Here is a 26,203-nt window from a genome sequence, read left to right as displayed (position 1 = left end):
TCGTCAAAGGCCAGCCAGAAGGAAGCGGAAGATGAGGGGAAGGATGTGTGTATGTGAGAAAATACCATTATGAGCTGTAGGTCTCGCCAGGCTCCACCCAAGGAAACCTCCTGGGGTGGAGGGTAGGTGTCGGGTAGAGAGGGGATTCCTGGCCCTCCCCACGCCCCTGGGAGTTTCTCAGGCTCCGGTGGCAGCCACTGCTCCAAGCCATCTTGAGGTATTGTGAGTGGAAGCAGAAAGGATCAGCCCGGGAAGCCCCGCAGACCCTGCATCGGCCTTGCAGGCCCGAGGGCAGGCGTTCATTCTTTGCGGGGGTTGGGGGGCGGCAAGCACCGGCGTGGAAGGAGGTGAAGGGCCCAGGGCCCAGAGAGGCTTTCCGGGACACCTGGCCTTTCCTGCCTGGGCCTCTCCAGAGATGCTCAGGCTGCCCAAGGTCCCAGCAGAAGGCCTGCCTGATGGCCCTGCAGAGAGGGCCCAGGACCTTGGAGCCCAAGCATTCCTGTCTCCCAGCTCCCTTCCCCTGCTCTGGTCACGAGCAAGGCCTCTGTCTGCCACTTCTCCCTTCTTGGGCTTCACTCCCCTGCACTGTTCGAGCTCCCACTTCACACTGATCCTTGGCTTAATTCCCAGGTGTGTCTTGCAAGTCTTCTATGGTGGTCACCTTGACTTCCCTCTTCCACAGGGGGACCCCGAGTCCAGCCCCATCGGTGCCCAACCACCCTTGCACAAGCGCTGCACCCACTGCAGGCTCCCCACCTGCCCTCTCTGCCAACACTCCCAGCCCAGGGCTCCTTACATTCGGCCTGGGCGATGATGGAGATGGCAGCCGGCCCGCCCTCGGAGCCTTCCTTGGCTGTGCCTTTGGTGATCACGTCGTTCAGGATCTCCCACTTCCCGCAGAACATGGGGCTCTTCTCCACGGCCTCGAGCTTGTGGACGGAGCTCTGCTTCGTCTCTGTTGCCTGTGTCTTCTCCTTGGCTTTGGCGAACTCCTTCTGCTGTCCGACCGCGGAGCCGGGGGCGCCTGGGCAGGCCATTTCCATCACTGCCATCTCCCAGGCTCACGCTCACCCTGTGAGAGACCACACACAGAGCAGGTCACCCCCAGACCCCGAGGCGCCCAGGTGTCAGGCTTGGGTGGGAGGAGAAAAGCAGGGGGCAAAGGGTCTCTACTTCCTCATGCCACACATAGCTATCCCTCCAAATGTTCCAAATGGCAACCTCACCATTGTTCCACGTGGGGTGAGCCCCCCAGCCCTACTGGCCCCTCCACAGTAAATGGCCCCTCTCTCCACCCCACAAGGGGAACTCCAGCCTGCCTCCTCCAGGAGAGATGTGGACCAACATCTGGGTTGGTTCTTTCTTGCCTTTATGAATAATGGCTGCATCTTTTTCTGTTGTTTGTTTTGTGGTGAACTTTGCTTCCCCAGAACAGGGTGGTGGATCCTATACTCCAAAACCATCAGTCACATTACTGATTCCGCAGACGCCTTGCTTCGTAGAGGACATGCCTGCACCATCCATGATGGCTCTTCTCCAAGTGGAGAGAACCAAGGTTTTGTTTTGTCCCCTAGCTAGAGGTAGATACATGTATGTATATGTGTGTGTGCACACGTGTGTGTACACAGGCATCCAGATCTGTGTGTGTGTGTATATAGAGAGAGAGACTTGTGTGTACATTTATATGGACATTACGTGCACACACATAAACGAAATCTTGTAAACTGAAAAACCAGTGTGCAAATGGCAATACCAGCACTTGGCTCCTTTCACGAGATGCATCTGTTTGTGGCTCTCCAGAAGGAACTGACATGCTTCCTTCTGTAATGTCCAAACTCATTTGCTGAAAACCTCTCCTAAGTATCAGTTTTCTTTCAGGCAACATTAGTAGTGGAATTTATATTAGAGCCCTGGACACCAACCGACACCTCTAGAAATATGAGGACAAAGCGCAAGACGTCACCTCTCTCTGGGCTCCATCTCTACCAGCTCTCCGTTCCCGTAGAGCCAGAGGGGAGAGAGAGCCCACTGTTGTGACAATCTGTGCAAGCAGCACGTGGGCTACGGTTGTCATGGAAGAGAATGGCACCGCCCTGAGGTTGTTACCATTTGGGAGCCTTTTTAAAGACTGGGGCGTGGACTCCCAAGGGCAGGGCCCTTCTGGGTCGTGACTTGCTTGAGACAAAGCCTGAGAAGGCATCAACTGCAGACAGGCCTCTAATAAGTGCTCTCTGACGGCAGCCTGGTCCTAAGGCTGTTACTAACAGATGCGGTCTTCCCTGCGGTAGCTCCATTCATCCCGGATCACTCCTCCATCTGCTCTTGCACGAGAAAGGCAGACCGTGGGAAGCCGACCCTCCAACACCTCTGACCTTCTGCCGGATCAGGCTGGAAGCTTACAAGAGACAGTGGGATGCTGGGAAACACTAGGCTGAAACCTCCTTTCTACTGCGTCTGCCTCACCACAGTGGCTACGAAAGGCTGAGTCAGCTTGACTGGGGTGTGGGTGTGGGGGTGCCTTCAAGGGCCTTCTAGCTTTGAACTCAGCAGCTCCAGCTTTCAGCCTGGATGCCTGGGTGTGGTCCTGCAGGCCCGAAGCTCAGGAGGCTGAATGGGTGGCCTCATTGTTTCTTGATGACCTTAAGAAGTCTAAGGGGTATTCTGACTTCAATTAGGTGAAAGCCCTGCAAGGCAGGCTGTTTCACTTGTAACCATACTGTCATCCCAGCCCACACCTCCACAGCCCCTTCCATCTCCAAAAAGGACTTGATCCAGGGCCTAGAGTAGGGCCCACCTCTCTCAGCCTCTTTATAAGGGAAATGAGATCTTAAAAACAGACCCCAAGGCCTTCAAACCTAATAGTATTAGAAGCGTGCCTATAGGGACATTGCTTTAATCGCCTCATTAAAAAAATTTTTTTTGTTTATTTGGCTGCACTGGGTCTTAGTTGCAGCATGCGGGCTCCTTTAGTTGTGGCATGCATGTGGGATCTAGTTCCCTGACCCTGCATTGAGAGCACGGAGACCGCTGGACCACCAGGGAAGTCCCTCTCCTCACTTTTATTTGAAGAATTGCAGGCTTAATTAGGCGGAGACTTGCCCCAGATCACCCAGCCTGTGTGGGGCAGTGCGGGGCCAGACCTAGTGGGCTGTGCTGCCCACTCCCCAGTCCCCTGGGCTGCAGGCAAACACAAGGAGGAAAGTCGTGGTCCTCCCCAGGCAGAAGGCTTCTGAGGGTGAGAGGTGGTGTTGCCTGTGTAGAGCAGAGTGGGGCATAGATGAAACAGCCGGTGCCAGCTGCATGGCGGAATCAAAGGGTGATGCTGAGCATTGGGGATGAAGAGAGAGTTTCATCTGACGGTGAGAGAAATGAGGCCAGCAGTCAATCTTGCTCCGAGGGTAAGATCTTAAACCCAGATGTTTAGAGGTCTATAGAGCTGCACTCAGGCTCAAGTGGCCTGTCCTGCCTGACATGGCTCATCCTGAGCTGGAGCTCCTCCAGACAGGCTGTGGGGCACCCCCTCCCCCAGAAGCTGCCCTTTCACCTTGGTGGCTAGGTAGGCTCCTGATCCTCCTTCCAGGAGCACTCCAGGCTCCCTTGTCCCAGAGAAGCCGAGGCTGAGGCAGCTGAGCTTGGGGCCTCCTCCTCTGTAGTTCCCTGATGACTCATCCGGCAGCCTATCAGGCAGAGAGAGGAACAAGGCGGCCTGAGAAGCTAACCCAGCAGCTGGCAGCTGAATCTGTGAAGGGCACGGGGAAAACAGGGCTGACCCTCACCTCCCAGGGGCACGAAATCTCGGCCCGGGAGCTGTACAGCTTCTCCTGTGTCTGGCTTTCCTGTGCCACATGACCATGACTCAGACCCTCACCGACAGTCTCCAAGTTCAAGAGGCTATTTTCAGGACACTTTGGCCTGACAGCAGCTCTCCGACACATACACACGCTTGCTTCCTCACTCTTCCCCACTTCTACATGGGTTCTGATCTACAAAAAATGGGGTTCTGCACTAAGCCTGGGGCTGCTGATTGGGTGGCCTGCCCAGCTCTGGGCTTCGGTCCCTGGCTCGTTGCCCCAGCCCAGAGCCCCGCAGCTTTGCCCCTTCTCTCTCACTCCTGCAGCTTGTGGGAAGTGAGGACTAAGTGGGAGCCCGTTGTGTCTCTGCCTTTGAAGGCAAGTCAAAATCCTGATCCATTACTCAGCTGGACTCTCTCCACAGCTCCACTCGGGCCCCAGATGCATTCTTCCCTCTGCTCTCTGTATCGGAGCCGAGGACATGAGCAGTGACAATAGCCACACCCTCTCAGCTCACCCACAAGGCTATGAAAACACAAGGGGAAAGGAAAGGGGCAGAACTCATTCAGTATTCTTTCAGGGCCTGATCCACATACACTGCCTATTCTCTCTTCTGTGGTGCCTCTATGACCCCCTGGAGGGATCCGGGGGTAGGAATGAGCGGGATGGTACCAGATTAACCCTGGGCTCAAGCTCAACTCCCTCACCAGCTAGTAAAGATCTTCTGTCCAAGTTGAGGTGTTCTTAATGTGGGTTCAAGGAGGTCTGGGAGCCCTAGACACTATTTTTGTTTTTTTCCAGGGAAGAGGTCCATAGCTTTCATCATATCCTCCAAGGGTCTGACATTCCTCAGAAAGTTGCTCTAGTCTCCCCAGAAGATCGAGGCCAGGGCAAAATGCTTGCTCTGCCTCCACATTTTTACGCCGAGGGAAAGCTCACTAATGTAGTGCCTTCCTACCTCAGTGCAAGTTAGAATGACCACCTCAGATGCACTCGCCCTAGGTCTACTGAATCAGCCACTGGGCACTAGGCCCAGGATCTGTGCTTTTGACAAGTTCTCTGGATGATTCCAATGCCCAGAGGCCAGGCACTGCCATCTGACCCCCGCTCTATACTGTAAGGCTGCACTGTCCAACATGGCAGCCACTAGCCACATGGCTATTTACATTTAAATCAATTCATTTAAAATAAAATTTAAAAATCAGTTCCTCAGTTACACTAGCTACCGTATATGGCAGTGCACACAGAGGACATTTCCATCACTGCAGAAGGTTCTATTAGACAGTTCTCATCTGAGGCTATGAGAGCAATGCTTTCTCTGACAGCAAAATTTCTGTTCCTAGGATTCTGGGACAGGAATGGGGTTTAGACTAAATGAGTGCTTGATTAACTGGAAGGTGCGAGAATAATGTTTAAAATTTTGATGACAACCTTTCTAAAATGTATCATATTTCAGTTCCCTGTTTTAGTAAGGTCAGTAAAAACACTAGATTAGGAACCACGAGATATGAGGTCAAGCCTTGGAAGCTTTTTTTAAAAAGCAGCAGGACCATTTTTATTAAATGAAATCCACCTCAACCCCCACAATATAAAAGAGCAAGAAATGTGCAACTGCTACGTAATTCACATTAGAAACAGCTGCTCTGCTGAAGAAGGTGGGCAAGGGCCACACATACTCAGCTTCCCTTCATCCACCACAGACCTCCCCAGAATCCTAGGTCTCCAAGAAAAAGAGTCTGAAAACTAGTGGCCTAGGAAACCTTTTGAGGTTCCTTCTAGTTTCCCAAATGCCACTGATTTGTCAGGATTATTTGAGGGCTGGATGACTCCAATTCAGAACGATAATTGTCAATATCTACTAAGCACGGCCATTATTAATGTCAATTTCAGATGTGAAAAGGGAGGCTTTAGAGAAGTTCAGTAGCCTGTCAGAACAGTCACACAGGGACAAGTTGCAGAAGTGGGGCTGAACGTGCACTGCTGCCTCCCCAGCCTTCATGCTAAACCTTGAGCAGGCCACGGAGTTTCTTCTCATAGCTTCTTCAGAGCTGCATTGAGGGCTGAAGGAGGTAGAGTACATGCAATGCCAATCACCTTGCCTGGCCAATAGAAGCTCATAAACACCCTCACTGAGACAATGGGACTTCTTTGTTTCAGCATCATACAGCCAAGGTGTCAAGCCTTACCTAAGGCACTCAACACCTTCAGCCTTGATTCTCTGTATATCAAAGAGAAATATAGGGCCATCTTGAAAATGTCCACTGAGGGGCCAGGGCAGACCAGGGCAAATCCCTCTCATGATATTTCATCTGGAAATAAAAACTTGTCCTTCTCTGAATGCCCAGAGGGGACAAATAACAGAAGTAGAGGAACTCAACTTCCTTAATAAGATACTAGTTGAAAACCAATCTCATTCTGACGCTTCCTCTTTTAAGCCTTCAGCTTGCCCGGCTACTAGGCCACATTGGGCCAGCCTCTGCCTATCAAGAACAAGGGGTGTGCAGGAAGGGGAACCAAGGGCAAGCGCTGGGCAGAGTAACCTGGCCAGGCAAAACGGCTATCTGGCCAGGCAGACCCAGAGATCCCCATGTGTTCTCAATCCCAGCTCCCTTTTCTGCCCTGCCTATCCTCCCCAAGCCCCTACCCTCAGCCTCTGTTCCAGCCACACTGCTCCTTTCACTTCCCTGAGCAGGGCAGCAACGGGTGAGCCTGATTCTTTTCTTCTGCTCATCCCGTTCCCTGTAAAGAGTGTCTTCTTCCTTTATTACTATCTGTCCAGATCTCACCTATCCTTTATAACCTATCTCCTCAATGAAACCGTTTCCGGTAGGCTCCCGCATTCACTCAACAGGTATTAAATGACAGTCTCCTAAGTGCCAGGGACTGTCACAGTCACTACCATTCATTAAACATCTTCTGTGTGTTGGGCATGTGCTAGGGGCTTTATCCATGTTATTGATGAACCTCACAGCAACACTGCAAGGTTGGTAATATTTTTACAGATGAAGAAACTAAGGCTCTGAGAGGTAAACTGCCTGCAGAAACTAATAAGGCCCAATTTATACAACTAGAGCATCTAACATGGGGTTAGGGCTAAAGGCAGGACACTCCTGGCCCTTTCCCCTGGGACCCAAGGATCCTTAGTTCCTTTCTAGGATAAAAGTTGTTGGCAAAGGTACCTGGAACTTCGGGAACTGAGCAATATTACTACCCATGTGCATATTACTACCCCTATTTTACTCGCAGGATCTGCCCACTGTTGGTAATAATTTCTTAGCCTATGTAGGCAGGAAGGACAAGAACTAAAAATGAGGGGTCTCATCAGTAAGGGCTGGATCACCAATAAATTGGTCAGACTTCTAGTGGAGTTACTCCAGTACGTGTTCCTGGGATGTTACCAGTTTTCATTTGATTAGTTTTAACAGGTCATTTCATTTTCTTAATACAATTAAAAAAAAAAATCCACACAATACACAAACACAGCAACAAGAGTTCCAGGAAAGATGGTACTATCTTCAGGGAAAGAAGCACTGAAGGCTGTGCTTTGGCAAGCAGAAAAGTAAACCAGAGAAGAAATGGGATGCAAGAAACAATGGTAGGCATAGGAATCGATACGATATGTTGGTCAATTTAATTAACAATTGAATGTAAAAAAAATTAGTTTCACCCTGAGAAAACCATAATTCAAAAAGAGACATGTACAACAATGTTCACTGCAGCACTATTTACAATAGCCTAGACATGGAACCAACCTAAATGTCCATCGACAGATGAATGCATAAAGAAGATGTGACACATATATACAATGGAATGTTACTCAGCCATAAAAAGGAACGAAATTGAGTTATTTGTAGTGAGGTGGATGGATCTAGAGTCTGTCACACAGAGTGAAGTTAGTCAGAAAGAGAAAAACAAATACCATATGCTAACGCATATATGTGGAGTCTAAAAAAAAAAAAGGAAAATGGTACTGATGAACCTAGTTGCAGGGCAGGAATAAAGATGTAGACATAGAGAATGGACCTGAGGACAGGGCGTGGAAGGGGGAAGCTGGAGCGAAGTGAGAATAGCATCAACATATATACACGGCCGAATGTAAAATAGTTAGCTAGTGGGAAGCAGCAGCACAGCACAGGGAGATAAGTTTGGTGCTTTGCAATGACCTAGAGGGGTGGGATAGGGAGGATGGGAGGGAGGCTCAAGAGGGAGGGGATATGGGGACATATGTATGCATATGGCTGATCTACTTTGGTGTAAAACAGAAACTAACACAGTATTGTGAAGCAATTATACTCCAATAAAGATCTATTAAAAAAAAAGAATTTAATCTACATAAGCACATATGGTCTACATTAAAAAAATTATTTTATAATGTAAAAGAGAAACAGAAATAACTTGCTCATTTTACCACTAAAAACAAAAACTACATTTGATAGCCATGAACATTTTGCCAAATAGAAAATGTCCAAGAACAGATAGATGAAACAAACAAATCAATGGAAAGTATTTCTCAAACAGACTAAAATTATATGTGATTAAATGAGGAAACTTTTAGATTGAACAATATGAAGTCATCATTTTTATAAGTCAAAAATAGTAAACAATCCAGTAGTTTTACATTTTTCTATCAAATATATAGGATGGTTTCTACATTATACAAGCCTTTGGGAAAATAGCAAAAATAAAGAAATTTTAAAATCTCAAAAAAAAATTAGTTTAGGGCTTCCCTGGTGGCGCAGTGGTTGAGAGTCCGCCTGCCGATGCAGGGGACACAGGTTCGTGCCCCGGTCCGGGAAGATCCCACATGCCGCGGAGCAGCTGGGCCCGTGAGCCATGGCTGCTGAGCCTGTGCGTCCGGAGCCTGTGCTCCGCAATGGGAGAGGCCACAACAGTGAGAGGCCCGCGTACCGCAAAAAAAAAAAAAAAAAAAAAAAAAAAAATTAGTTTAAAGCACTTTAAAACATTAAGTTTTCAAGTCAGACAATCAGGATTTTAAAAGATCCCTCTAGATGCTAACTAAAAGAGACGAAACAAAATTATACAGAAAGATTGAGAACAAAGGATGCAAAGAGATATGCCAGGCCAATACTAACCAAAAACATTTAATGTTAATATCAGACCAAATACTTAAGACAAAAAGATATAACAATCACTTATATGCATGCAACAAGGAGCCTCTAAATCCAGAGACTTGTGGCAGGTTGAGGCTTTCTGGATGAGTAAGGTCTTGCCTTCGGAGTGTCCTGTCACACTGCAGAGAACTGCAGGATCTTATAACACAGAATTCTTTGAACATGTATTGGTCTGCTGGGTATAGGGGCTTTGCTGAGCACTGGGTGTACGCTGAGGGAGAAGATGCAGCAGCCCATTGAGGAGCTTACAGTCTACTGGGGAAAGAGACAAGTAGTCTCTTACCACACAGAGATGCAATGACAGCACAGACACATAGCAGATGCAGTGGGAACACATGGAGGGACAGCTAGCCCAGCCTGGTGGGGATCAGGAAAGGCTTCTTAAAGCAGGTGACACCTGGGCTGAGTCTCAAGGGGTGAGTGAGAAGTTCCCAAGAAAAAAGGAGAGGGTATTCCAAGTAGAGGGGATGGCAAAAGTTAAGGAACAGGGGTGAATCTATGTAGGAATCACAAACAGCTTGAAGTTGTTGGTGAGCAAAGCTTGTCGAGAGCTGCAGGAGATGAGGTTGCCTGTGGAGTTCAGGTACCAGATCATGGAATTGTGCTTGGTCCTGATACACCCCCAGGGGTGAAATTCTCATAAGAGTGAGAGGCGTCTAATTCAGGGGCAGAGTTCCAGATGGAGGAACCTACAGCCTAAGGGCAGATGGTGGATGCTGGGCATTAAATGAAAATCCTGCCATTGGGACAGAACCCTCCACCACCTGCCCAGCCTGGGCTGATAAAATCACAAGTTACAGGCCTCTGGAAGGCTTGCTAATTTCCCCTTCGGCAGAGAAAGGGAGTGGGCACTGGGACCTAGAAACAGACATCGGAAGAAGGAGCACCCTGAGTGAAACGCAGCTGGAGGAATCTCAACACCTGCCTCCTCGCCAGCTTGAGGCCTGCTTCCCAGGAGAGCAAGTTCTACATAAGCATTTCCCATTAAAGAGGATATGAAATGTGAATGTAATACATTAATCATTAAAATCTTACAGGTCAGTTATAAAAAAGAAACCTGTCACGCCCACAAAACTCAATCTCACTGCCAGTTCCATAGGTCAAACTGCCAGGTAGATGAATTTATGACCATCCCTAATTCCCACCACACATCAAGGGTAACCAGCTCTGTCTGTCATACAGAGTGAAGTAAGTCAGAAAGAGAAAAACAAATATCATATGCTAACACATATATATGGAATCTAAAAAAAAAAAAAATGGGGCTTCCCTGGTGGCGCAGTGGTTGAGAGTCCGCCTGCCGATGCAGGGGACACGGGTTCGTGTCCCGGTCCCGGAAGATCCCACATGCCGCGGAGCGGCTGGGCCCGTGAGCCATGGCCGCTGAGCCTGCGCGTCTGGAGCCTGTGCTCCACAAAGGGAGAGGCCACAACAGTGAGAGGCCCGCGTACCGCAAAAAAAAAAAAAAAAAAAAAAAAAAAAAAATGGTTCTGATGAACTTAGGGGCAGGACAGGAATAAAGACGCAGATGTAGAGAATGGACTTGAGGACACGGGGAGGGGGAAGGGTAAGCTGGGACGAAGTGAGAGAGTGGCATGGACATATATACACTACCAAATGTAAAATAGATAGCTAGTGAGAAGCAGCCGCACAGCACAGGGAGATCAGCTCGTTTCTCTGTGACCATCCAGAGGGGTGGGATAGGGAGGGTGGGAGGGAGACACAAGAGGGAGGAGATATGGGGATACATGTATATGTATAGCTGATTCACTTTGTTATACAGCAGAAACTAACACAACATTGTAAAGCAATTATACTCCAATAAAGATGTTAAAAAAAAAAAAAGGTTAACCAGCCCCACATGTGCAGGAACACCGCTGTCTACAGGCCCTTTCAAATGTTTAAGACACGAAGTCACCTCACTATTCTATTAGCACAGGCCTTACCCACTTCCAGCTTCTCCCTGACCCCTCCCATCTCACAATGAGGCCACGCTAATCTTAAATCATGATGTCCTTAAGATAACCTCAAGCTCAAAGACATCTGTTGGCTGTGCACTGCTTACGGGTCTGGTCCCAACTCTGTGGTCCATAATCTGTCTTACCACTGTTTCCTTAAACACAGGGTTTGGCTCTGGCCAGTGTGATCTCTCAACACCCCGCTGGCTACTCAGATCTACAGGTCTCCGTGTGTGCTTCGTTCTTGTGTGGGCCGTGCTGCACATCCTGCTTGTCCTTCCCAGGCGAAGCTCAGGCCTTCCACCTCCAGGAAGTCCCCGCTGATAGCATCTGGTCTCCTTACTCTCCTCACCCTCACTCCCTTTACTCGTTAAATAAAATAATGTAGGTGAAAGAACTCTAAATGTGATAAATCATCATACACCAAGGGAAGATAGCCATTTCTTGTGCGCACAACTCCATAATTGCAATCTAGGAGGTATGGAGCAGATAGAAATATGGGAAAAGATGTATAAAGACGTTCAGTGTATTGTTATAATAGTAAAACACTGAAACAAAAATGTCTAATTACACGGGGAGGATAATTATTAAATAAGTCATAGTACATCCATTAAAAATGCTTACAAATAATATTTAACCATATGGAAAAATGCTTATGGGATACAACGTTAACAGAAAAAGGATACAGAATTATATCTAAGGTATGATCCCACCTAGCATGTGTCTGTATATTTTATCAACATTTATAAAAATGCAGACACCTAGCACAGACATGCAGCAATGGTTCTCCCTTGGTGGTGGTAATATTCTTTATACTTTTCTAATTTTTCCACATTTTTTACAGTGAGGACGTACTACTTTTCCCAGTCTTCATTTTTCAACACATGTTTCCAAATGGTAAAAATAAAATACAGAAAGGATAAACAATGAGAAATATAAGTCCCTCCCACCACTCCCTCATTCTTCTGAGGGGATCCCCATTACCAGTTTCTTACATATCCCTCCAGAGATGTTCTCTGCGAGGTATTACTTTTACAGTGAAAACAAGCTATAACTAAAATAAGGTCTCTTGGTATGGGATGAGAACTTAGGAGGCGTCTGGTCCACATCTGTGACTGGGGCTTCATAAATACGTGACGACTGCTTCCTCACCCCGCACACACACACCACACACACAGGAAATCTTGCCAGAAACTTGGGGGCTGTTCAGTGAGTTCTGGCAGCAGGGCCGCTAAAACAGAAGCTGGAGATGGGTAAGCTTGTCCCTCCTGGTTTTGGTTTTCATTTCACGCTCTTTCTAGTTTTCCCTGGGGGACTGTGAGTTTCATCCGTTGGGACTCAAGAAGCAGGAAGGTGCTCAGCGATCGCTGTGCCAGCCGTCCTCAACTCTGATGGCCAGTGCTTCCCTGCTTTTACTTTATAACCATCCAATGACAAGTGTATGCAGCGGTGAAGATGCTGGGTAAGACATGCTCGTGGGCACAAGTGGCCCCATAAAGAGTGGGAAACAGCAGAACTGGACCTGAGAGAAAACCACTGGCCCCTCGGTGGCTGCTGATGTCAAGGGGTGGGATCTGAGGGCTGGTCCCAACCCGGGGAACCTGAAAGAGGCAAGGGTTTCAGGCTAGTATATCTGACACTGCTTCCTTGTATATCTGACACTGCTCTTTCTTTTCAAAAAAAAGAAAAAAATTATTTTGTTTTCAAGTACAAATATAATACTTGTTCATTATAAAAAATTAAACAATACAAAAAGTGTATATATTAAAAAAAAAAAATCCCTGCACCATTCCCTTCTCCCTGCAATGTTAGAAACAGGTTTGGTGTAAACCCCTCTAGTTCCATTACTGTACATATACGAACATAGAGTTTGGGACTTTTTTTTTTTTTTTTTTTGCGGTACGCGGGCCTCTCACTGTTGTGGCCTCTCTCGTTGCGGAGCACAGGCTCTGGATGCGCAGGTTCAGCGGCCATGGCTCACGGGCCCAGCCGCTCCGCGGCATGTGGGATCTTCCCGGACCGGGGCACGAACCCGCGTCCCCTGCATCGGCAGGCGGACTCTCAACCACTGCGCCACCAGGGAAGCCCTGGGACCATTTTTAAAATAAACATAGGATTATACATACATAATATTCTATACGTTGCTTCTTTCACTTAACAATGAATTATGAATACTGTTCCATTTCAGTGTATGTAGGTCTATCTCATTCTTTTTAATGGTTCCATAAGATTTTATGGTACAGATGTACTATCATTTTCTCACTTTTTCTTCTATGGGTGGATTTTCAAATTGTTTCCATTTTTTATTCTTGTAAGTAATATTGCAAAACAACACCTTTATTCACTTCTTTGTGCGCTTTTCTTTCTTTTTTTTTTTCAGCCGTGCCGCACAGCTTGCGGCTTGTGGGATCTTAGTTCCCTGACCAGGGACTGAACCCATGCCCTCGGCAGTGAAAATGCAGAGTCCTAAACACTGGACCACCAGGGAATTCCCTCTTTGTGCACTCTTACAAGTAACTCTAGGTGGTAAATTGCTGGGATCAGAATTCCTGGGTAACCCTTTTCTTAGTGGGTTAGTGGCCCTTTCTTCTCTCCTGTTTCTATGTGTCAGGGAAGTAGGCAGCATCCATCAGTTAAGCACAGGTGGTTACCAAACACTACACTAGTTATTTGCTAGAAAGACTATCCTTGCCCTCAAGGTGCTTATCTAGTCGGTGCAAATGGGTGGATGGATAAATAGATGATCAAGGAATCTCAAAATGACCTTGAGATCAGAAGGGCCCTGGACATCATTTATTCCAACATAGCACTCAATGATCCTGAGGGATGGCCATCCAGCTACTTAACAGGATGGTCTTGCCATCAGAAGATCTGAGTTTGGGGGCTTCCCTGGTGGCGCAGTGGTTGAGAGTCCTCCTGCCGATGCAGGGGACGTGGGTTCGTGCCCCAGTCCGGGAAGATCCCACATGCCGTGGAGCGGCTGGGCCCGTGAGCCATGGCCGCTGAGCCTGCGCGTCCGGAGCCTGTGCTCCGCAACGGGAGAGGCCACAATAGTGAGAGGCCCACGTACAGCAAAAAAAGAAAAAAAAAGATCTGAGTTTGAATCTGGTGTATAACCATGGGCAGATAACGTAATCTGAGACTCAGGTATCTCATCTGTTAAATAAGGATCCTCAAACGTACATAACAGGATTTTACAGGACAATTAAACACAAGAAACAATGTTTAAATGCCCAGCAGGGTGCCTGGCACACAGGGGATGCTCTAGAAACATTAGCAGAACCTCCAGTGAGCGGGAAGCTGTTACAAGATGAGCAGTCCTTTCCGGGACTGGAAGTGCCAGTTGTTTGACAGTCCTCGCCTGTGCAGAGTTGAAACCACCAGCCAGCAGCCCTAGCGTTGGAAGGAAAGTCTGGAATGGGCACAGTCAAAGGAGGAGGGGAGCATCCCAAGAGCAGGGAGGCAGGAGCGGCCAGCAGGAAAAGGACCACCCATGACAGGGGTGTTGTTTGTTTGTTTGGGTTTTTTTTGGCTTCGCCTTGCATGTGGGATCTTAGTTCCCTGACCAGGGCTTGAACCTGTGTCCCCTGCAGTGGAAGCGCAGAGCCCTAACCACTGGACTGCCAGGGAATTCCTGAGGGGGTTGTTCTTTGAAGAGCATTCTGCACACGCCATCCAGCCTCTCTCTCCTGGCAGTGCCTCAGCTCTGAATGGACTCAAGAGTGACCCACCAGTGCACAATGAACAAGGACCCAGAAGTCCTCGGCACCTAGAGCCGAAATCAGTTGTCCTGTGGACATCTTTGGGTGTTTTCAACAACCTGCTGCTATATGTATACACAGAATTACATGCCGGTTGTCAATAATAATAAAAATAATAATGACAGCTGTTATTGTTTGCTATGTATTAGGTACATTAGGCAATGCTTGCTATGTATTACATGTGTGTTACTTCTTGAATCCTCACAATAACTCTAGTATCATCCCCCTTAGATGGAGGAATAAATTGAGGCTCAGTAGGTCAAGTAATTTTCCCATGGTCACACTGCAAGGAAGTGGCAGAAAAGCAGGATTTGCACGTGGGACTCTTTTATGTCAAAGTCCATACTCTTAACCATGACACTGAATCCATTTTCAAACGATTCAAGCTTTAAAAATTGGGACCCAAATGCAGAAGCTGCCACAAGCCAAAGGTTTGTTAATGAGAAACCCAGGGACTGACCCAGGAGGAAGCATCTCAGTTAGGAAGCATAAACACAGCCAGCCTCTGTTTTGGAAAAAGCAACTTTAAAATGGCAATGGGGATCAGAGACTCCAAGCATGTGGCAGGCCTGTGTTCCTTAGCCCACCCATGCCCAGCACAGCTGGACCCATCCCAGGGACCGACAGTATGAAAACGTTCAAATTCACCATTCATTTTATATATAAAGCCTGGCTCCAGGCTTCTTGAGCCTATTTTACTGTTTTTTGTTTTTGTTTTTAATAGCAAAGCCTCGAGCATCAGTTACTAAATTCATAAACACGGTTATTACTTTGTCTCCAGGCCCTGATATAGGGTATTGTATACACTTTAAAAGTAAAGTATTACAACGACATTTTCAATTCAACTTTCAAATCCTTTGCATGAGGAGAGCCAACAGTATATAGAAAAGATGCCACTGGGGCATCACTGATCCACAGAGGCAGTTACGCAGGAGAATGGAGGGGCGGGGTAGTATTGAGAAAAACCTCAACCACTTCATTTTCTACAATACACAGCAAGGAATTTTTAATGTATGTTATATACAAAAGTTTCATAGGATCACTGAAATCTGTAGGTTGGCGTATTTTGTGTAACTGAATATTCTGATTAAGTGGGGCTGCAGCATGTACCACTCAATAACGATCAGTTTCCGAAGATTATAGTGCAGTTAACTGCCCTCAACACTAAAATCGTGCCAAACACAACCAGCTTTCTTTGATGAGTCAAAATGTACTTCTGGATCTTGCCAAGCCTTGAGGTCATCATTGCAAGCAAGGTCTGCTTGTGAAAAACTTTTCCTTATTTAACTTTTCAGATTGGATTCTGAGCAAGGAGCAGTTCCCTGGGCTATGGTCAATCCTGCTGCAACACAACCACTTCCCTCCTCTGTTGGTTGGTAACTCTGCTTTTCACAGGTGGGACTGGCTTCAAGCAGGGTCTACCTGTTTTCGGAGATGGAGGAAGACGGGCTCAGCCTCTTTGGAAGGGAAGAGGCTTCAAGTTCATTGTAGTTATTAGTGACTGGTCCTGAAATTGAGGAACTAGTTTGAGGAACTTCAGAATAAACAAGAAACCCAAACAACTTGGCTTTCCACAGAAGGCTTCCAACATATAGGGGTAAATGGAAGGAAGTACACAGTCCAGCTCCGCCCTTTAGCAGTGGCACCCTGATCATGGCCTCGTTTCAGATGCTGCCCTACACATCCTTTGACAGACTGGCCTGAGTGAGCAGCTTGAGTACATGTCCCTTTCAACACAGGGTCACATTCTTGTCCTCCTCCAGGAAGGGAGGAAAGGGTTTGGGACCTGTGGTATGACAGGGAATGTTCGCAGATGATCTCTGGAAGGCAGACTCTTTATTTATATTTTTATTATTATTTTTAAAAAGTTTTATTTTTGGCTGCGCTGGGTCTTCACTGCTGCGTGCGGGCTTTCTCTAGTCGTGGTGAGCGGGGGCTACTCTTCGTTGCGGTGGGCGGGCTTCTCATTGCGGTGGCTTCTCTTGTTGCGGAGCACGGGCTCTAGGCGTGCGGGCTTCAGTAGTTGTGGCACGTGGGCTCAGTAGTTGTGGCTCGTGGGCTCTAGAGCGCAGGCTCAGTAGTTGTGGTGCATGGGCTTAGTTGCTCCGCGGCATGTGGGATCTTCCCGGCCTAGGGCTCGAACCCGTGTCTCCTGCATTGGCAGGAGGATTCTTAACCACTGTGCCACCAGGGAAGTACCTCCATTTCTAATCTTAATTGGCAATAGCATCCTCATTTGAGGCTGGCAAAGCCCCCTCCCTCCCAAGCCTCCCACCTATCCCTAGTATTGACCAGGACTAATTCCGTTCTGATAAAAGGAAATGTCGCAGTCAGCAGAAGGTGGGTGGTGGATCTCAGATACAACAGCTCTTTGCACTTATGGGGGCCACCATCTAGATGTGACATCAAGCTTTGCCCACAAGAAAGAGCCTCTTCACTGAGAGGAGCTGGACGGATCCCGAGGGAATGATGCCCAACTATTCTGGGTCTTCTGGCTACCTGCACACCACAGGTAACACAACAGGAGAAAGATGCAGAGGAGCTTCTTGGTGCCCAGTGGGTTTGTAGCCTCACAATCAATCATTCATAGCTACTAAAGACCCACTTTGGGTACGATACTGCCTGGTGAGGTAGGACAGTGACCTACAGGTGTAGGCAACCTTTGAGACTTCTGGGTAACCCTGCCCAGAATTGTATTTTCTTATCAACCTTCACCTCCTTTTGGTTACACGAACCTCATGGTACAAGAGAGTGTCAAGTAAGTAGATTTCCGTTTAGTTTTTCTTAGACTCAGAGCAGCTGCCGCTTTGGCTCCACCCTCCCCAGGTCTGGCAAAGCTTGAAGAAAGGCCGGGAGTGATGGGATTGGGTGTGGATATATAGGAGAAGCTAGTTAAAAGATACAATTCCTACTCCAGGAGTAGTTCTTTTGTTCAAGGAGCAGCACAGCACAGTGCAAAGAGCCTGGACTTTAGTTCAGATTCTGCAATTAACTAGCCGTGTGGCCTAGGGCAACTCAGCTTCTTGGGGTCACCATTTTCTCGTTTGTAAAACAGAGCACACAAACGGTTATGATCATTTCCAGGCTATAACTCAAAGAGCTCTTTCTTGACAGAGTGGTTCAGGCCTAAGGTCACTCAGCCATGCCCACCCAAAGTGACTGCTGGCTAGTCCAGATGGATGAGGTGCGGGTAGGGGGCCTGGAAGGGAGCCTGCAACAGATAAAGGAAACAAGGTAATACTAGCTCTTCCCTGTGGCTTCAGTGAAGTCAAGCCCACCTGGTGGGGTGATCTGGACATTGCTTAGAGGTCCTTGACCCTCAGCAGTCAAGTTCAACACCAACTGCACTGGTCTAGAACACAGAGTCCGAACAAACTCTTTGCCTTGAAGGATACCTGGCCACGGCTTTAGTGGTAAGAGGGTCAGAAGGCACAGCACCCAAAAACCAGGTGGAAGAGATGGCTCAGGAGTTCCCTCTGCCGCTTCTTTCTTTTCTTTTCTTTTCTTTTTTTTTTTTGCGGTACGTGGGCCTCTCACTGTTGTGGCCTCTCCCATTGCGGAGCACAGGCTCCGGACGCGCAGGCTCAGCGGCCATGGCTCACGGGCCCAGCCGCTCCGCGGCATGTGGGATCTTCCCGGACTGGGGCACGAACCCGTGTCCCCTGCATCGGCAGGCGGACTCTCAACCACTGTGCCACCAGGGAAGCCCTCTTTCTTTTCTTTTTAAATAAATATATTTATTTTATTTTTGGCTGTGTTGGGTCTTCATTGCTGCGCGTAGGCTTTTCTCTAGTTGTGGTGAGTGGGGGCTACTCTTCGTTGTGGTGCGCGGGGCTTCTCATTGCAGTGGCTTCTCTTGTTGCGGAGCACGGGCTCTAGGCGTGTGGGCTTCAGAAGTTGTGGCACGTGGGCTCAGTAGTTGTGGCTCGCAGACTCTAGAGCACAGGCTCAGTAGTTGTGGCACACGGGCTTAGTTGCTCCATGGCATGTGGGATCTTCCCAGACCAGGGCTCGAACCCGTGTTCCCTGCATTGGCAGGCGGATTCTAAACCGCTGTGCCACCAGGGAAGCCCTGCGCCTTCTTTCTGAGTCCAAACACTGGCTCCAGAAGTATGGCAGGCTCAGAATTCCAAAGTCTCCTGAAAGCCAGGGTTGAATCTAGCCTTCCTAATCACTGGAACTCTTCAGAGCCTCCAACTCAGGTGGCGAAAAGGAAAGCAGGTAGAAAAGGGTTCCCCAAAAGGCCTTTTACACCAAAGTATGGTATGTATCTCTCTGCTTTTTGCCAAGGGGTTTCCCAGCTCCCTAGAGCCAAAGCTCCCCTCCTGCTTCTTTGTTGACTCTCACTGCAAGTGGGCTATTTTCCACCCTCAAGGTGGCTGGACTCAAGAGTGCAGTGACACTGCTGATCTGGGCTCTGTGCCGGGTCCACATGAACCCCCTGCCGGGGGATCCATCTCTCTGTCAGTCCACAAGCCCCGGGAGCCTTCGGTTTGCTTCCTTACCCCTGCCTCCAAAGCCCTTGGACCGAAATGAACATGATCTTTGGCAGAGGGCTTCTCAACAAGGTCTGTTCAAGACTTCCTCTGCGACTGAGCTGGGGAATAAATCGCCTGTCACCTACACCCCTGCAAGGGTGACTCACCTTCCAGAGAAAGTGCTCTGCTCACCTAAGCAAAGCTGCCTGGAAAATGACTAAGGCGCCTATCAAATGCACCCTGTGGGGCCGACCAGTTACCGAGCTGGGCCCAGACACACTCTGCCTCTCACCTCCAGCCTGAAGTGAAGTGTGGAGCTGCCACTCCAGATCTGCTGGTTTCATTTTCATCTGAACTGAGCTCCACACGAGGCTTGACATCCGGTAATCTATTTTTTCTAAAAACTAAGTTCACTTTAGAAATGACTCTTTGGCCACGAAGGCAGCTTCCCCAAGAGAAAACAAAATGTTATTTAAAGGCAACGTCAGCCTGGTGGGAGCCTGTATTTTTGTTTTGTATTAAGAAGGGGAAAAAAAAGAATTTAAAATATAATGTGAAACTGGTTTTTTTCTTGGGTGATTTAAAGGGAAATCTGCAAGTCCCTGACTGCGGATCCAGGGCCCCCAGACTGGCAATAAGTCGACAAAGCGTAGTGAGCTGAGGCTGCCACATGGTGGTGGGAACCTTGCCCCACAGAACCCAGGTTTCTCAGAGAAGAATGAGTCCTTGCTGACTTATATTCTACACAGTGTTTTCCTTTTGTTCCCCTCCAGAGTTAAGGCTAGGACTTCGCTGCACGGGGGACACAGGACGGCCCTAGAGAGGCTCAGCTCTGCCTCTTGCTCAGAGTCCTGGGAGGGCCGAGGGTGGCCAAGGGTTAGGTTCGCCAACTCTGACCAGGCGGAGCCGGAGCTTTTTTAGACTCGTTTGGAGGGTGGTAAGGGCAGGAAAACCTGACAGCTAAACCCTCTAGACAGAAGAAATGTCCCCCAGGAGGTCCTGCTGAGAAAATGACTGCCCTTATCAGGCAGTGTGACCCTTCCTGACGTCATCTTACAGAAAACAGGTCTAGTCAAAGTGTTAATCGGCAACTACTAGTACTGCGATTACTACTACAACCACCATCAGCAGTTATAGCCATTGTGTCCTATGACTTATTCTGTGCCAGGCACCAAGCTCAGCACTTTACATACATTCTCTCCTTTTCTACTGAAAACAACACCACGAAGTATTTACAGACGAGGCACCCAATGCTTAGAGAAGAGAAGTGATTTGCCACAGGCAGACAGTGGCAGACCTGGACCTGACCCGACAGCCTAAACCCCCAAGTTGGATACGAAGATGCCGTGGACTTGCTCTACCGCTCCTGGCAAATCACTTGACCACTCTGCTTTAATTTCTGCATCTGTAAAATGGGGATAAGCAGACTCGCCCAGAGGATGCTCTATTCATCTTTTAGACTTTTGTTAATAATAATTATTATGGACAATGAATATCAATTAATAATTAATTAACACTTATTAATTAATACTTGTTAACATAAATAGATAAATAAAGCAGCTACCCTGGTTTAGTTATATTCAAAACTGACCTGTTTTGGAAAAAAAAAAGAAAACAACTTACCCTTTCATGAGTAAGTTAGTAGAAGAGGCAGTGAACTAGATATCAAGAAACGTGGGTTTAGCTTCTAGGCATGACACTGATTTCCTGAGTAATCTCATCCCCTTTATTTCCTTACTAGGCCTCACATTCCTGATCTTTTGTCTCTGCCTCTCTTTACGGGAGTATTGTGAGAAAATACAGAAAATAGCCACTAAGTACCATTACTCTGGATGCCATACAATTTCAAGGGATGTATGTCAGGAGGATAAGAGATTAAAGGGTATAAAATAGCAAGGGAAAGGGGATCTTAGTTTTTTTTTTAATTCAAGTATAGTTGATTTACAATGTGTTAATTTCTGGTGTATAGAAAAGCGATTCAGTTATACATATATATATTCTTTTTCATATTCTTTTCCATTATGGTTTATCACAGGATATTGAATATAGTTCCCTGTGCTATACAATGGGACCTTGTTGTTTATCCATTCTATATGTAATAGCTTGCATCTGCTCACCCCAAACTCCCAATCCAATCCCGCCCCCCCACCTTGGCATCCACAGGAAGGGGGATCTTTTAAACTACTGATAGAGTACAAAGAAGGGTGCACAGGCTTCTGAGAAAAAGTGACTTTTCTCTGCATTGTCACTCAGGCAGTAAGACAAGGCCAGAACTGAAGACCTCAAATGCAACATACTTCAGTGTCTCGCTCAGCTCAACTGAAATGTTCTACCACACGATCTGCCCTATGTTTGGCCTTCCATTTCTAATCTACTGCTTTCAACATTTCAGTCAGCATCACCAAGCAAATGCAAAGCCTTCACACGTGCATCACTCTAAACGCTCACCTAGTCCTTGAAGGTGCTCAACCCCCGTTCCTTTCCCTGCTGAAGGATCTCAGGCATGCGGCGGCCAGAGAGGCTGGCTTATCCTTAAAGCTCCCTAAATCCACTGACAGGGAACTGTCCCCCTTCCCGCCAATTTCACGCTGGTGCCATCAAAAGTGCCCATAAGGCTCAGATGTTTCCAGTTTAACTGAAATACTAAAATGGGGCAAACAGGAAGCATCAGACACAACTGCGGTAGTGACTTATTAATCATGAAAGCAGAATTTTAGTTGCATTTTAACCTTTTGCCAGGAAAAAAAAAAAAACACCTCTGAGATGATGGAAGCCATTGGTACAAAAGATGCTGCCTATGTGTGTATCAAGCTGACTTACACTTTTGATTTAGGACTGAATTTGGTTTTAAGATTTCTTAATTACTCTCCCAGAAAAAAACATGTGTCAGGTCAACCAACATGAATCTCTCAGCTCTTCATCAAGGCAGGCAGGCCTGTTAGGAAAGCTCATGTGCTGCCCATAGAGACAGGAAAAAAATAGGAAATTAAAAGTGACTTTGCAGGCCAAAGTGATAGGACACTCTTAAGAGGGTGCCAACAATGAGGAAAACAGCTCTGAATCGGGCTTTACCTCTTTCACGTATCTACAGGTCTCTCACCAGACCCTGGTCAGGGTGAACTGTTACCACGCACCAAACAAAATCACAACAGCTGCCTGGAGTTGGACAACCAATCAGGGCAGGCCTGCTTCTCAACATTAAGTGATATACAAACACTCCAGGCAGGTCACAATGGAGTCAGTGTTCAACAGGAGAACCAAAATGAGGAACCAAACCTCTGTCTGTTGAGGCGAAATGGCCAACCAGACATTTTTGTTTAATAGATGAAGGCTCATTTGGCAGGGTCTCTGTGGTGCCGCTCCCACAAACTCTAACTGACAATACCAGGGGCGAAAAACCCCCTTCAGAGCTAACTGCTCCTTATACTCTGAAAACGGTCAGAAGGCGACCTAAAGCTTGGCGGCTTCCCGCTGTCTGATTTCACAAAAGTGCTGGAACATATACCTGGGTATATATTTCTAAAATTAAAGTCAGAGACTAGTACTTTTACTTTGAGGCCTTCTGAGAAGTTCACCACACCCTTCAAAATAAACGAGGATGTCCTCAAGGTGTCTCAAAATCTCACATGTCTGGCATTGCTGCACCAAAGGAACTGACTTTGACATCACTTAAAAAACAGCAAGAGTAAATCCAAACACTTTGTAAGACAAGCACCTGTTCTCTCATGTTAAAAGCATAAATACCCCAGCGAACACTTCTCCCTCTGTCCTGCATCTTAAGTCCCATAATGTGGTCCTGGTCCAGGGTAAGGAGCCTGGGAAAGACCCCAGTGGCCCAGGTTCAAGTCTTCACCCTGAGTCCTAGCTATGAGGCATTAGGCAAGATCTATTTACACCCCCGCCCCCAACAAACACACACCTGCCTCAGGTGCCTCACCTCTAAAGCAGGACAATACTATCTTATCACACAGACATCTGAAGGAAAAAGGAGGTTGCAGGTATGAAGATACTAAGTAAAAAAACACATCACTAATGTTAAGATACTATCTCCCTCTCATCTTTCAGAAAGACCATGTTTCTAGTCAAGGGGTTTTCAACATTTTTCCTGGAATAAACTTCAGACTTCTATTTTGTATTAGGCCCCACCTCTCATCATTTAGCTTCATCTGCTTTTCAAGTTCTTAATCAAGGGACAGGTACTCACCGTCCCCCAGTTAAAAAATAATAATTTTACCATTTACACCACTGATTTCTGTCTCTTTTCTCCATTCATCCCCTAGTCCACCCTTAGGACTGAGAGCAATATTTTAACTTCAATTAGGAAAAATCGGCTTTTTCTGAAGTTACCCAGCACCGAGGAGGTTCCCGGGCAGGTGGGGCTCTCTGTGCCTCACAAGTGGCCTCCTTCTGCCTGGTGCCCGGTGGCTGCAGGATGCCAGGGCCACGATGGGCTTCCAAGATGGGATATTTTATCTGAGCCGACAGATAAAGTCCTGAGTGGAGTGGACAGAAGAACTACAGAGGGGTCAGGGAGAGAAAGAGGATATGCTGCGAGTAGCCTGCACTGCCCCGCTGGGTGGCAAGGGCAGGTTCTGCCTCTTCTCCCAGGCTCGGGGTGTGACCCCAGAACTTCCCAGGAAAGGCCTGAGGTTTTCACTGCCCGGACAGGTGGTAGGGCTCACGGACCCGGCGCACCTGGGCGTTAGGCACCTTCCGCCCGGTGCCGAGGTGAGCCCTCATCCTGGGGGGCATCCAGGGAACAGAGCAGGAGGGGCAGGCCCGGCGGTGGGGCAGCTTGGCGCGGAGGAACAAGGATGTTGGAGAAGGGGAAGCAAGGCGTCCCTGCGCGCGCTTCGGCCGAGCGTGTGGCCTGCGGGTGTGCTGGTTGAGCACGGCGTGAGACCGTGGCCCCGGCAGCGTGCGTGAGGGAGCGCCGGCGGCCGGCCGCCAGGGCCGAGGGCCCGCGCGCGAGTGGGTCCCCCGGCCGCGTCGCTGACCCCCACCATTCCGGGGCGGCGGGCCAGGCCGCAGCCCGGCCCCGGGTTGAGAAGCGACCCATCCCCTCTGCCCCTCGCCCCGGGACTCGCTCCAGTCACCTACCGGCCGAGCGCCGATCTCCCCCACCAGCGAGTGTCACGCTCCGCTCGTCCACGATCTCCCGCCGCCGGTCGCCGACCGCTGCTCTCAGGGCCCACGGTCGCCCCGCCCCGCCCCGCCTCGGGCCCCGCCCCCTCACCGCCTTCCCGGCCATCCCCGGGGCCACGCCTCCGCCGGCGGCAGCAAATTTGCCTCGCTTCGCGCCTCCTTGCTTTGGCCTCACCTAGACCCTTGGCCCCGCCCACTCCTCCAATCTAACCAATGAGACAGCGCGTCCCAGCCGGTTCTGTCCTACTGCCCCAAGCAACGATTGGTTAACGAGGCCTCGTTTCCAGGAATGGGCACTATTTCCGGACAGTGTTTATAGAGAAGAGATCGCTGGGCTGACGGATCGACAGAAGGCGGAGGCGGTAGGGGTGTTGGTGTAACTACACATGCGCGCTCGGCTTCTGGCAGTCTTCAGGGTTGCTTTCTTCTGGAGGTTACGGGAAGGAAGGGTGAGCGTGCGCATGCGTGGGCCCCCCTCCCCAACCTAGGACCTGGTTACCTAGGAGACGGCGAGGCGTGCTCTCTCTCCAGGCTTTGGTTGTGTTTCCTCTTTGCTCCGGGCCGTAGCGGCTGAGGCAGGTGTGTTGGTTGTGGAGGGAGCGGGGCGGGGCAGGGGTGTGTATTTAGAAACACTTATATTGAGCACTTGCTGTGAGCCTGGTGCTGTAGAGTCTCTGAGGATAAGATAGGTTCTAGTGCCTGCCCTCGAGGAGGTTGGGGGGCTAAAGGCCTACGCAGGTCAGACCTGTGTGTTGAAACCCAGGTCTGGTGAGAGCGTGCGGCTGGCGTGGTGCAATCCCTTTCCACAGCCAGAGAAGCAACGTGGTGTGAGCGCTGCGTGAAGCATCTCCTCGCTGGGTTTACAGGTTATGGAGCCAGAAAGAAGATTAGAGCTTTACTTATTTAAAAAAAGGACTTGGAGTCTGGATATGCACCAAGGTGTCAACAATGCTTTTCTCTGAATGGTGGGTGGGGGTGGGCGTTGGGGAAGGGGTAGGGGAGGTGCTTAAGGGAGGTATGGATATTTTTTCTTTTCTAACTTTTGCTTTTCCATATTTTCCAGCGTTTCCACAGTGAGCTTGTATTTTATTTATAATAAAGAAAATATTTCCACGCTTAAAAAAAGTTTGCAAAATAAAAGATATGCCCCTACCTGGGCACCCCACCCCAATAAGTGGTCTACAACAGGCAGGTGTGGTAAGTGGCTCTAATGGTACAGGTAAGCAGGCCCCATTCAAGGCTGTCTGGGGAAGTAAGGATCACCCAATCTCTGGAAGTGTTGGAGCCAAGACCTGCTCAGGACCACTTTGCAGACAGTGGTTCATAGCTTGAAGTCTGTTTCTGGAGATCTGCATCCAACAGACATCTTGGTTGTCAGGGGATACGGAAGACCATTTAGGCAGAAAACTTAACCATCTAGAGGCCTCACCCACTCACTCAGGCTATAGATAAGTTTTGTTTGGCTGGCCCAATGTTTTTTTTCAATTGAATTTGAATGCCTTCGAGCAGAGCCTGCAGTTCCTCACAGCCCCAGTCCCCCGTTGTCTTACACTCAACCACTTAACCTATGTCATTTGCCTGGCCACTAAAGTGTTTGCGGTCATGGTCCAGATAGAGCCCATACTTTGGAGCTGGACAGTCTCTGTTGCATAAACTGGCTCTGCTACTGACTGACGTGGGAAATGATGGGTAAGAAAGAAGCTGGGGGCCCTTAAAGCTGCTTCCAACCACAGGGTTTTCATTTCTGTGACTCAGGGAGAGGTAGAGCTTGGCCAGATGGTGGGTTACAGGTCAGTATCAGCAAGCCTGGATGCAGGGCTTGCCTCTTCCACCACCTGTTTGCCTCTGGGCACACCGCTTCTCCAGAAAGATGTGGGCACAGGGCCAGAGCCTGCAGACATTCCCTGGCCTGCCTTTGCCTTCTCCCTCTTTCACCATTCC

At 48.5% G+C, this 26,203-nt stretch overlaps 1 protein-coding gene across 2 annotated transcripts in view; it reads right to left on the bottom strand.

Moving 5' to 3' along the window:
• MAP3K14 (mitogen-activated protein kinase kinase kinase 14) overlaps positions 1 to 24,321 on the bottom strand; it is a 43,026-nt gene extending 18,705 nt beyond the window's left edge. The window contains exons 1-3 of one of the 2 annotated variants that reach the window (XM_059998753.1): positions 24,218 to 24,269; positions 3,545 to 3,677; positions 797 to 1,072 (exon numbers count right to left, since the gene is read on the bottom strand). In XM_059998753.1, the coding sequence (XP_059854736.1) occupies positions 797 to 1,052 (256 nt within the window). In that variant the 5' untranslated portion in view covers positions 1,053 to 1,072; positions 3,545 to 3,677; positions 24,218 to 24,269. Of the gene's footprint in view, positions 1 to 796; positions 1,073 to 3,544; positions 3,678 to 24,217 lie in introns of both variants that reach the window. The other variant, XM_059998754.1, reaches the window with a different exon arrangement.
• Between the last annotated feature and the right edge of the window lie 1,882 nt (positions 24,322 to 26,203).

The sequence above is a fragment of the Delphinus delphis genome, chromosome 19 (assembly GCF_949987515.2).
Source record: "Delphinus delphis chromosome 19, mDelDel1.2, whole genome shotgun sequence".
NCBI lineage: Eukaryota > Metazoa > Chordata > Mammalia > Artiodactyla > Delphinidae > Delphinus > Delphinus delphis.
This window is presented reverse-complemented; position numbering and strand designations above follow the sequence as displayed.